General features: G+C 45.6%; 1 protein-coding gene across 1 annotated transcript; it reads left to right on the forward strand.

Moving 5' to 3' along the window:
* Window positions 1-5243: 5243 nt before the first annotated feature.
* Window positions 5244-12443, forward strand: Atp5mf (ATP synthase membrane subunit f). Its single transcript, XM_038346813.1, has 4 exons — window positions 5244-5316; window positions 9231-9338; window positions 11468-11584; window positions 12292-12443. The coding sequence occupies exons 1-4, from the start codon at window positions 5304-5306 to the stop codon at window positions 12318-12320; spliced, it is 267 nt and encodes an 88-aa protein (XP_038202741.1). The 5' UTR covers window positions 5244-5303; the 3' UTR covers window positions 12321-12443.
* The last annotated feature ends 17 nt before the right edge of the window (window positions 12444-12460 follow it).

Raw genomic sequence — 12460 nt, forward strand, 5'->3', positions numbered from 1 at the left:
AAAATGAACAGAGAAACATCATAAACCGGGCGGTGGTGGCACATGCCTTTAATCCCAGCACTCAGCACTCAGGAGGCAGAGGCAGGTGGATATCTGAGTTTGAGGCCAGCCTGGTTTACAAAGCGAGTGCCAGGGTAGGCTCTAAAGCTACGCAGAGAAACCCTGTCTCAAAAAACCAAAATAAATAAATAACATTATAAATCAAACAAACCTAACAATATCTATAGAACATTCCGCTCAAATACTAAAGAATAAACTTTCTTTTAGAAAGAATTTCATGGGCTGGGTGGTGGTGATGCACACCTTTAATCCCAGCACTGGGTAGAGGGAAAGAGGCAGGTGGATCTCTGAGTTTGAGGCTAGCCTGCTCGACAGAGGGAGTTCTGGGACAACCAACGCTACACAGAGAAACCCTGTCTCAAGAAAAAAAAATTTCATGGAGTTAGGCGTTGTGGCACATGCTTTCATCACCACTCTGGAGGCAGAGGCAAGCAGATCTCTGAGTTTGAGGACAGCCTGGTCTACAAAGGGAGTTCTAGGACAGTCAGGGTTACACAGAGAAGCCCTGTTGTTTGTTTGTTTTTGTTTTTATTTGTTTTTTTCAAGACAGGGTTTCTTTGTGTAACAGCCCCAGCTTTCCTATCAGCTTTTGTAGACCAGGCTGGTCTTGAAATCACAGAGATCCACTTGTCTCTGCCTCCTTAGTGCTGGGATTAAAGGCGTGCGCCACCATTGCCCAACAAGAGAAGCCCTGTTTTGAAAAGAAAATAAAGGAATTTCATGAGCTAGCAAGATGACACAACAGGTAAAGATACTTTTTGTGCAAACCTGGCTACCCAAGTTTGATCTCTGGAACCAAGTAAAGGTGTAAAGAAACTGTCTCCATAAAGTTGTTCTCTGGCCACTACACACGTACAGTTACATACACTTCAAGCACATACACACTAATACAATTTTTTTACATTTATTTATTCAATAGACACATACGGTGTGTATATGGAAGTCAGAGGGCAACTTGCAGGAATCGGGTCTCCCAACCTGTAGATTCCAAGGATGGTATCAGGTCGTCAAGCTTGGCAGCAAGTGTCTTTATCCACTGACACATCTCATGGGTCCAATAACTTTTTTTTTAATTTTATAAAAAATATTGCAGAGGAGAAGAATGTAAGTAGGGAGCTTTCCAAAAGATGAAGTAGTACCATGTTTGAGAGGTTTAATGATAAGAATAAGGGCTAAAGGCAGGAGCAATGGCTCAGCAGTTAGGATGACATATACCACTCTTACAGAGGACCTAGATGCAGTTCCCAGCACATCACCATATGCACCTATAACTATAATCTTTTTCTGTGGTGTCTCATGAGACACAAGGAAGTGGACCAGGAGGACATCCTTAGGATCTTCAAAAAGAGAAAGCTGAGGACAGAAGCTTTGACTCCTATGGCCTCAGGGTTAAAGAGATGGTTCTGTAAGTAAAGGTGCTTGCCACCAAGCCAGGTGACATGAATTCTATCCCTGGGACCAACATGGTGGAAGGAAAGAACTATAACCCAAAAGATGTGTCTAGTCTCATACATACTGTGCCACATATGCCTCACCCACACAATAATTTTTTTAAAAATTCCCCAAGGCCTGGGACATGATTCTACATTGCCTTGAAGTTGCTTCCTCCACCACCCCCCCATTTTAAACAAGTTCATTTAAATAAGATGAAGGGAAAACTATCTAGAATCATTTTGCTCAAGAGTGTTCTACATGTAACAACTACATACAAAAAGTTAAAAAATTAAGCCAGGTGGTGGTAGTATACGCCTTTAATCTCAGCACTTGGGAGACAGAGGCAGGAGGATCTCTGTGAGTTCGAGGCCAGCCCCGTCTACAAGAGCTAGTTCCAGGGCAGGCAACAAAGCAAAACAGAAACCCTGTCTCAAAAAACCAAAAAAAAAAAAAAAAAAAAAAAAGTTAAAAAATTGTCTTTGGTTTTACAATGATAAAAACATTAAAATTCTCCAGTCAAACAAGGTATTCAAGAATTTTAATTTTTGGGTTCTTTCATTAAAACAAAGCAAAAAACACATCAATCGCATCTCCACCCTCCATTTACAGCTAGCTTGCAGGTTTGTCTGTTTCAAACCGCAATCTGATCTGCCTCATTGACAAACCTTGTCAGTCACAATAAGCTTTTGTTAGTTCACTAAGTCATGTCTGCCTCTTAATCTTAAACCATCCTGCCTTGCCACCTTCAAATTAGTATGATCGCTGTTCCCAGTCTTGACTCCTTCTTTGGACTTCTCCAAGCGCCAGAATCTCCTCAGCTGCTACCTCAGAAAAGAGGCACCAGGTCCCCACTGAAGGCTCACACAAGCAGCACCAAGAGCGCAGAAGGAGGAGGCTGCTTTGAAGCTTTATTGTTAGAGTAATCTTTAGGGCTGAAAGATCACACTGTGTACAAATATCAAGGCAGTGGGCTCTGGGCCTTAGCCATGCATATGCTTCCAGAATTGCCAATGAGAGCCTGAGCTACTTATAGCTCAGTGGTGGAACCTTTGCCTACCTTGCAGAAGACCTGAGGTCCTGTGATCACTCCCTCCCCAGCATCTCAACAAAACAAAAAGAAATGCCACGTAATTTTTCTTTTCTTTCAGGCAAGATCGCTCGCTTCTTAGCCCAGGCTGACCTCTAACTCACTTTGTAGCCCGGGTTAGTTTCAGGCTCACAATGACTCTCCTGTTTAAGGCTCTCAAATCCTGGGATTGTTGCAGTGTCTCGCTATATCCAGCTTTCCCATCAGACTAAACATTCAGGTGGCTGGAAGGTGGCTTACAATTGTGTTAGCAACAACTCTAAGCAGAGGCTACATAATGGAGTCATCCTTTGTAGTCATAAACACAAAGCAGTAGATAAATTTGGCCCTTGAAGACGGCTCCTCTCTTGCTTTTTGCTTGTTACTGTTTTTCTTTAGAGACAATTTATCTGTGTAGCCCTGGCTGTCCTGGAACTCATTCTGTAGACCAGGCTGGCCTTGAACTCAGAGATACACCTGCCTCTGCCTCCAAGTGCTAGGATTAAAAGCGTGTGCCACTGCCGACCAGCTTTCTCTTGCTCCTTAAGAGCCTGAAAAGTCAAAAAACATTGAGTTGAACCCCTGTTACTGGCTCTACACTCTAAATACAGGCAGACTCAAAAGTTTGATGGTACACACCTGTAATGACAGCACTTGGGAACACAAGACACAAGAGGTATTGGGTTGGTGCCGATCTTTGGCCCAAGATGGAGTCACTTAAGACACCAAGATGGATTACCCGTGTGGGATCCAGCCCCTTCGGTAACTGAACAGTCTATAGTTTTCAGAAGTCTGCTGACTCCTAGTCTCAGTAGGAACAGCCTTGTGCTATCCTAACAACCGCTAGTAAATCTTGCTTAGTGCAGTACATTTTGCCTGGAACAGTTCTTTTTTTCCTAATGGTTTCCCCACCAAACTCCAAATATCCAGAAATGAACTCAACCTGGACAATAGAATTTCTGGCAGTTAGATAAACCAGCATTCCTAAGGAACTTGTGAAGCCTGTTTCCCTCTGCTAAAAGGAGTCAATTCCCTTATCTCCGGCAAAAGAGAAGTCTGGTCACCTATGGTGTCTATCAACATGCCAAAGTGTGTGCTGGCCTCCAGGATCCCTCAGGATCACAAGTACTTGTTACACATTTCAAAGTCCGTGCCATAGCATCCTGACTCTTTTCACCTTCTCTATACTAAACTCCCTTCAGTTCCCTAGCTTCCCTTCCCCCAGCTATCTCCTCCTTCTTTATAACCCCACTCTTTTCCATGTTTTCTCTCTAGCCTCTGTTCCTGTTTCTCTTTTTGAAACTGGGTTTTTCTGTGTTAGCCCTGGCTGTCCCCACTCTGTAGATCAGATTGGCTTCGGACTCAGAGATCCGCCTCTGCCTCCTGAGGAATTAAAAGAGTGCACAACCAGAGCCCGCTGACACTGTTTTTTCTAGTTTCTATCCCCCACCATTCCCCTCTCTCTCACAAAGAGCCCTGGCCATGTCCAGTCTGTTGGCCATGTTCAGTCTATTTCTCTTTCCACTCTAGACTCTTCAAATGCCTCTGGCTGTTCCCTCTTTCTCAGATTTACAATAAAAGCCTTCCCCCTATGGGGGCTGGGAAGATGGCTCAGTGGTTAAGAGCACTTGCTGCTCTTCCAGAGGACCCAGGTATGATTCCCACCACCTACATAAGAGCTCACAATTCCAGCTTCACGAGATCCAATGCCTTCTTTCGACCTCAGTAGCCCTGCATGCATGTGGTATACAGACATACATGCAAGCAATACCCATACACATAAAAATAATTAAAAAAACTTCACTTTAGTCATACCATGGAGCAGTCATGTCCGTTTATACAGGCAGTGCACACCTGTGATCCTGACACTTGAGATGCTGAGGAATTGTATGGAATAAAGTTTGAGGCCAGCCTAGAACACATAACTGATTTCCAGGCCAGACTGACTGTTATTTCATAGTTTTGCTGTATCCAAGGCTGTTAAAGAGAATGCCCAAAGTTGGGAATTATTGGTAAGATAATTGCCTGTGGCTATATGGTAGCCTGACCTTGGCTCCAACACTTGAACCTGAACATTCTTCTGTGGTCAGATAATTTTTTTTTTTTTTTTTTTTTTTTTTTTGGTTTTTCGAGGCAGGGTTTCTCCGTAGTTTTGGAATCTATCCTGGAACTAGATCTTGTAGACCAGGCTGGTCTGGAGCTCACAGAGATCCGCCTGCTTCTGCCTCCCAAGTGCTGGGATTAAAGGCGTGCGCCACCACCGCCCGGCAAGATAAACTACCTTTAGGAGCTCTAAAGGGTCAGTCTCTGCAATCCTCACGGAAACCCTTTAACCATCTTGAGTAGAACTGCAGGAGTTTGGGGTACGAGACCAGTGAATAGTGGGCAAAAGGAATTAGGGAGGGCAAGAAATGTACCGGCCTTCACGACTTCTCGGCTTTTCTTTCTTCATTTTGGTGTGGAATGAAAATAGAGCCTGCGCTCGGGATTGAGCCACAACCCTAACCCTTACATCACTCATTTCTCATAATAGCTCCAAAAGCAGAGGACAAAAAGCCAGAATGTCCCCTTTCCCTTTTGTCCTTTTTTTCTTCCGCAAGATGCAGGGTCCGCGGGGACTTGACTCTCCCAAGAACTGCCCTCGCGTACTACGCCCTACCCAAGGGACGACCTACTTCCGGTGAGTCCGTGCTCCCAGCAGCCCTCGCGCACGGCTGGGCTTTGCGGACACCGGGACTGCAAGATGGCGTCTCTCGGTGAGTCCTCTGACTCTTACAAGGCCGCGGGGTTGGAAGCCCGAGCTGGGCGCAGGATCCAGGGCTACGGTGGGGTGAGAAGGAACTGCGGGGCCAATTGCCCTGCTCCCGGGGACTTCTCTGAGGCCTCCCCTGGCGCACTGGATACTTGCTCTGAGGTCCTGCATTGCCGGCCCTCCTCCGTGCACTCTGTGGCGGATTACCGCCGTGCACTGCCCGGCGTGGTGGTGGAAGACCGAGGCAGCCCTCCGGGCCTGCAGAGGCGCTGCCGGGAACCATTTGTTTGACTCCCCGCTGAGGACTAAGCTGCTGTTTTTTCCTCCCGCGACACAGACGGACGGGGTGGGGGGGCACTTGAACTTTTACGGACCGCAGCGCCGGGCCTTCCCAGAGCTGAGGTTCAAATTAAGGTTCAGCCCCAGCAGTTGCCTGGGATGGTTTCCGACATAGCTGTGAGATTCGTTACACACGAATTTTACACGCCTACTGAAGTCGAAGTGACCTGTTCAAGGTCATAAATCCTGAGAGCCCAGTTGGGATTCAGACCAAGGTTGGCGGGGCCTCTTGGTAAATGAGATTAATTCCCAAAGATGTCCTTGTGACAGGCAAGCGGTCGTTCCCTTAACACGCGTGTGTAAATCTTTACACTCGCTCATTGTGCACTGATGGGATTACATATCACGTATAAGATATAAGATGTCTGCCTAGGTATGGTCAAGGGAGTGATGGAGCTTGCGTGCAGGACAGAGGACAACTTTGAGGAGTGGCATCTCCCTCATGGGATGAAACTCCAGGAAGTCAGCTAGCCATTTCATGGTTGTCTACCCACCTCCTCTTGAGACCGGGTTATTCCCATGTAGCCTAGGTTGGTCCTGATTTTGCAGCCTCTGTGTCTGAGTGCTAGCATTACAGGCCTCTACCACCATGTTGGCTTGTTTCTGTGTTTTCTCAGCCTGGGAAAATGAAGTGGTGGGGTGTCTGAAATGGAGTGTGAAGAAGCTGGGCTTTTTTTGTTTGTTTGTTTTTTGAGACAGGGTTTCTCTGTAACCCTGGCTGTCCTGGAACTAGCTCTTGTAGACCAGGCTGGTATCGAACTCACAGAGATCCGCCTGCCTCTGCCACCCGAGCGCTGGGATTAAAGGCGTGTGCCACCACTGCCTGGCTAGCTGGGTTTTTTAAATTTTGTTTTGTTTTGGGGCTTTTCAAGACAGGGTTTCTTTGTATAGTCCTGGCTATCATGGAACTTCCTATGTAGATGTAGACCAGGCTGACCTCTATCCAGAGATCTGCCTGCCTCTGTCTCCCGAGCCCTGGTATCAACAGTGTGTGCCACCACCACCTGAGGCTTTAGTGGTGTCTCTGTAAAATGCCAGGAGAGACGATTAGTGCACACTGTTTTCAGAAGAGACAGTGTGAAGAGCATCGACACTGCTCAAGGGCTGGAAGAAGGATGAGTCACCAAGTTAAGACCGGCCTGGGCTACATAAGTAGACACCCCCCCCCAAAAAAAGTTAAAAAAATGGCTTTTTTTTTTTTTTTTTTTAAGACAAGTTCTCTTTAGCCCTGTTTGTCTTGAAACTCACTGTATAGACCAGGCTGGCCTTGAACTCACAGAAATTGCCCAGCTTGCTGCCTCCTGAGTGTTAGGATTAAAAGGCATGTGCCACCATGCCCGTCTTGAAGTTTTCAATCTTATTTAAGTAGACAGTGTGAAGAGTCCTTTGGACTAAGGGCTAAGCAGTTGGGTACACTTAGCTAGCTGGAAGGCTGGAAGTGGCAATGCACAACTGTTGTGCTAGCTCTTTGGAAGCTGAAGCAGGGGGATTGCTGAGTTCAAGGCCAGCCAGTACTACATAGCAAAACCCTGTTTCAATGCAGCCCCCCCCCCCCAAAAAAAAATTAATTCAGGAAAGATATCTGGGGTGGGTAGTAGAGCTTAGTTGGTAAAGTGCCTGCGCATCGTGCACAAAATCCTGGGTTCCACCCCCAGCACCACATAAAACCTGTAGTTCCAGCACTTGGAAGGTGGTGGGATTACACTGCAGCCAGTTGAGTTCTAGCCTGGGCTACATAAGACCCTGTCTTAAAAAAAGAACGGAAGGAAAGAAGGAAAGAAAAATAATTAAAAATAGGGCCTGGAACTAGCTCTTGTAGACCAGGCTGACTGCGAACTCACAGAGATCTACCTGCCTCTGCCCATGCTAAGCGTTTTAAAATTAATTTTGTTGATGGGCGGTGTTGGCACACAACTTTAATCCCAGCACTTGAAAGGCATAGAGTTCAGAACAGGCTCCAAAGCTACAGGGAAACACTGTCTCCCAAAACTAAGAAAAAAAAATCTATTATTGGCCAGGTGGTGGCGGCGCACGCCTTTAATCCCAGCACTTGGGAGGCAGAGACAGGTGGATCTCTGTGAGTTCGAGGGCAGCCTGGTCTACAGAGCATGTTCCAGGATAGACTTCAAAACTACAGACAAACCCTATCTCACCCCCCCAAATAATTATTTTTTTTAAACTTTATTTAACTTTATTTCGTGCGCATTGGTATAATGTCAGATTCTCTTGAATTGGAGCTACAGACAGCTGCAAGCTGCCATGTGGGTGCTGGGAATTGAACCAGGGTCCTCTGGAGGAGCAGTCAGTGCTCTTAACCACTGAGCCATCTCGCCAGCCCCCAAATAATTATTTTTGTTAACCATATTTTGTGTGCAAGCATATGTATGTCAGAGCATGCATGTGGATGTCAGAGAACAATTGTAGTCGGTTTTCCTCACACACACCCTAGGGTGTTCTCATGCACAGATCCCAAGGGGTTGGGTAGACCTCTCCTGAGATTGGCTTCCAGAGCATGGAGACAAGTTGTGAGGTTTGATTTGCTTCCTACCGGTGTATAGATTCCTCTCATAGTGGGGTAATCATTAACTCTGTGTGATGACTAGGTAAAGCGGGACTGGTAGGCTGGTGGTAAAGAACACTTGATACATAACGTGGCTCACAAACCACTTGTGACTCCAGCACCATGGGATCTGACACATTTCTTGAGGCACCTGTACTTATGTGTACATACCTACTCACAGGCACAGACACATTATTAAAAATAAATCTTTAAATGAATAAAGCAAATGTTAGGAATTTTTTAAAGATTTATTTATTGTGTATACTGTATTTTGCCTGCATGTACGCCTACCCACCAGAAGAGGGCACCAGATCTTATTATAGATGCTTTGAGCTACTATGTGGTTGCTGGGCTGGGAATTCAGAACCTCTGGAAAAGTGTTCTTATTAACCTCTGAGCCATCTCTCCAGCGGGATTTTTATTTTTTGAGATAGTTTTGTTTGTAGTTCATGCTTTGACATCTTGATCATCTTGTCTACACTTCCTGAGAACTGTGGGAATTCCTGGGATTACAGGTGTGTGCTACTGTGCTTGACTTACATGCTAGCTTTATAGTGCTCTAAGCTGCTCTCCATTTTATTCTTTCTTGTGGCCTTTAGCTCTCTTCCTTTACAGTCATTATAAGCTGTCAGGCATATTGTTGGTTGATAAAGCTTTTTTAATTTTACTTTTTGTGTGTAGGGGTGCTTTTGTATGTGTGCATGTTTGTACCCCACATGTTTGCTTGGTGCCAGAGGGGACCAGAAGGCAACTGGATTACAGACTGTTATGGGCTGTCATGTGGATGTTGGGAATTGAATCCAGGTTCTCAGAGTTCTTGTCTGCTGAGCCATCTGTCCAGCCTTGGTGTTTAAAGCTTTTGCAAAACAGCCCTATCACATAGGCTTAGGCCTACACTAGTAGTTTTGTTGTGATACATTTACTCAGAAAATGCAGCATCTGTATACTTGGTACATGGAAGAGTGCTATCTATGTTGCTGAAGGATTATTTAGTGTTTTTTGTTTTGTTTTTCTTTCAGTGCCACTGAAGGAGAAGAAGCTTATGGAGGTTAAACTTGGAGAACTGCCAAGCTGGATATTGATGCGGAATTTCACCCCCAGTGGCATTGTGGGAGCCTTTCAGAGAGGTCAGTATCTTAATGGGTGTGAAGACAAAAGCAATACTCTTGTCTGCCGGTTTGTTTATGTATGTGAGTTAATCTGGGTGATAAAGGCTTTGGTGTCTTGAAATTTATTGGTTTTGTAGAGGGGGCGATGATGGTTGTTAACTCCTGAATTTCTGTATTTGTATGAGCCTATCAAAGGCTGACTGAAGCTGGGTATGGTGGTGCACGTCTGGATCTCTGAGTTTGACAACAACCAGAACTGTATATAGAGAAACTGTCTCAAAACAAAACAAAGACTGACTGTGTGGGCCGAGAAAGTGGCTCATGTGCAAGCATGAGGTCCTGAGTTGGGTTCCCAGTGCTCATGTTAGAAACGGTGTGTGCCTATGCTTCCAGCACTGAGGCAGAGATGGGAGGATCCCTCCCTGGAGCTCACTGACTGCTAGTTAGTCTAGCTAATTGGTCAGCTCCAAGTTGAGTGAGCTCCAAGTTCACCTGTCTCAAGACATGGTGGGGAGAGATACTGCCTGATGCCAACCTCTGCCTCCACACAGTCTCACATCTGTGAATGTTGAGCGTGCACACACCATCTGCACACATACACATCAAAGCAACAACAAAGGCGAGCTTGAGATGTTTCAGCCTGGGAAATGTTTTATATTTTTTGAGGCTATTAGGCTTAAGCTAGCCTCGAATTTTCCTTAAACCTGCCTCAGTCTCCCAGGTAATGGTGCCACCATACCCAGCTAAAAATAATCTTATTGCTTTGGATCAATGCCTCTATCTTAGAGGAAACTGAAAATCCAGGTGTGTTTACACACACCTGTACTTCTAGTAGTAGGAAGCTGGAGGTAGGAGGATCTAGAGTTGCGTGTCCACCTTTACCAAATTTGTTGGCCTGTGAAACATGATACTCTAGTCTCAAAAAAAAATTACAAACAAACAAACAAAGACTTGGGAAAAGAATGAGTTTATATCCTGGTGGTCACCAGCCTGTATCATGCTCATCCTTTTTCAAGCCTTCCTAAAACATTTTAAAGGGTCCATCTTGTGCACATAGTAAGTTCAGGATTGGTCAGATCTTTGATGGAGTCATGCATGGCCTCTGGCCTTCTCAGAGATACCCATTTTGCTAATCTGGCCACCCCATGCTATTATTATTCCTGTGAGTTGGTCTGGCTTGAGGTTTTCCTCCAGTTCTGCCCTCAGAATAGTATGCCTTTTGCCCCCATGTCTATTTACAACTGTCCAGGAAACTAATGTGGCCTATGTTTATAGCTCTTCCCGGGCAGTCCTTGCTATTTTTTTTTTTATTCTGGTTTTTCGAGGCAGTGTTTCTCTGTAGAACTTTGGTGCCTGTTCTGGAACTCTCTCTGTAGGCCAGGCTGGCCTTAAACTCACAGAGATCTGCCTATCTCTGCCTTCTGAGTGCTGGGATTAAAGGCATGCACCATTACTGCCCAGTGCTATTTTAAATTTTTAATGATGCCTAGCCAAAGCCTCCATTTTGTTATTTTGTTTTGTTGTTGTTTGGCTCACACTATATATAGCCATGACTGGGATAAAACTTGTAGACCAGGCTGCCCTAAACTCAAGAGATCCTTTTGCCTTTACCTTGGAGGTGCCTTTTTTTATTGAAAGACAGGGTCTCAGGTAGGCAGGCCTCAAATTCGGTTTGTAACTGAGGATACCCTTGAATTTGTGATCCTTGTCTTGCCTGACTCATTTCATCTTTTTGCTAACTCAGAGTATGTTTATACCCTCTCTGGTGAATGCACCTGGCTGCTTATATTTAAGGCACTCAGTGCTGTCATGAAGGGCTTGCTTAGTCAGCCTAGCTGGCTGTGGTGACGTGGCCCTTACTGGGGGTCGGAATCTGGAGCAGAATTAGAATAAGAGTCCCAGGCTGGAGTTCAAGGTGAAGTAGGAACAAAAAATAGCAAGCTAAGCCAAACCTACAAAGTTAAAGTCAAAAAAGTATAGATGCCCTGTTAAGTGGGCCTATGCTCTGGGGCTAGTCTTGGGTCATGGAGATAGAATCCCACAGTCCACTGTCATTAGTAAGTGTAGGGTGGGTTGCTGAGAGAGCCCAGGGATCCCATTGTACACTGTCTCAGCATTATTGGCAGTAAGCACTTCCTCTGTTGCAGGTTACGACCGGTATTACAACAAGTACATCAATGTGCGGAAAGGCAGCATCTCGGGGATTAACATGGTGCTGGCAGCCTATGTGGTTTTCAGCTACTGCATTTCTTACAAGGAACTCAGTAAGTGCTCTGGCATGACCCAGCTTCCTGTCAGCCAGGAGGCTGGTGTTGACTGGCTTTGTTAAACATGGCAGTTCACCTCATCAGCAGTGGAGCTTTGGGTGCTCCTTACCTGTCCGTCCACCTGAGAGGAAGTGTTACAGGAATTATAGTAGTGTGGCATGTATAACACGGTTTTAAGTGAGGAGCCTATGAAAAAGAACACAGGAAAAATAGGTGGAATTAGGCTGACATTAAAGTTTAGTGCTTGGGAAACATACTATACAATGCTGACATTAAAGTTTAGTGCTTGGGAAACATACATACAATGCTGAAAGCTAGCTTATCCTAACAGCCAATGTGAAGATGGTAGTAGGTTAGGTAGTTCAGTGCTCTGGCAAAGCACAGCTACTCCTCAGTCTCAGCTACTCTTAGTCTTAGGCTGCTGGTAAAGCCCGATGGCAGACTGGGGACATCAGCCTCTGAATGGGATTCACGGCTGTGCTCATAGCAGCACCTGCTCCTTACTGGACCTGGGCAACACTTCTAGTTGGGGGCCTATTAAAGATACCAGTGTAGCCGTCTAATATATGGGAAATTGGCCAAATGGCAGGACCTAGCTCAAGAGGAAGAAATGTACAGGAAGGGTTGGCATGACTGGCCTGTTGCCATCACTCTCCGGTGCTTTCACTGGAACACACAGTAGGAGACTGTTTTCCTAACTTTAGAACATGAGCGGCGACGCAAGTACCACTGAAGAAGGGCCACCATGAGGGGACTGCACACCTCTCCTAAGCCCATCCGTGAAGAACTCAACTTTGGCTGGATCTTCATATCCCAAGAACTAGTGTCCAATAAAAGGTGACTGACTGGTCATGTACTGCTGGCCTGGTGTGG

This window comes from Arvicola amphibius, chromosome 10 (genome assembly GCF_903992535.2).
Source record: "Arvicola amphibius chromosome 10, mArvAmp1.2, whole genome shotgun sequence".
Lineage (NCBI taxonomy): Eukaryota > Metazoa > Chordata > Mammalia > Rodentia > Cricetidae > Arvicola > Arvicola amphibius.

Bases quoted from the DNA above. Each gene is read 5' to 3' on its own strand.
- Atp5mf (XM_038346813.1), top strand. The intron at 9,339-11,467 runs GTCAGTATCTTA...CCTCTGTTGCAG, and splicing joins TGTGGGAGCCTTTCAGAGAG to GTTACGACCGGTATTACAAC. The intron at 11,585-12,291 runs GTAAGTGCTCTG...TCCTAACTTTAG, and splicing joins CATTTCTTACAAGGAACTCA to AACATGAGCGGCGACGCAAG.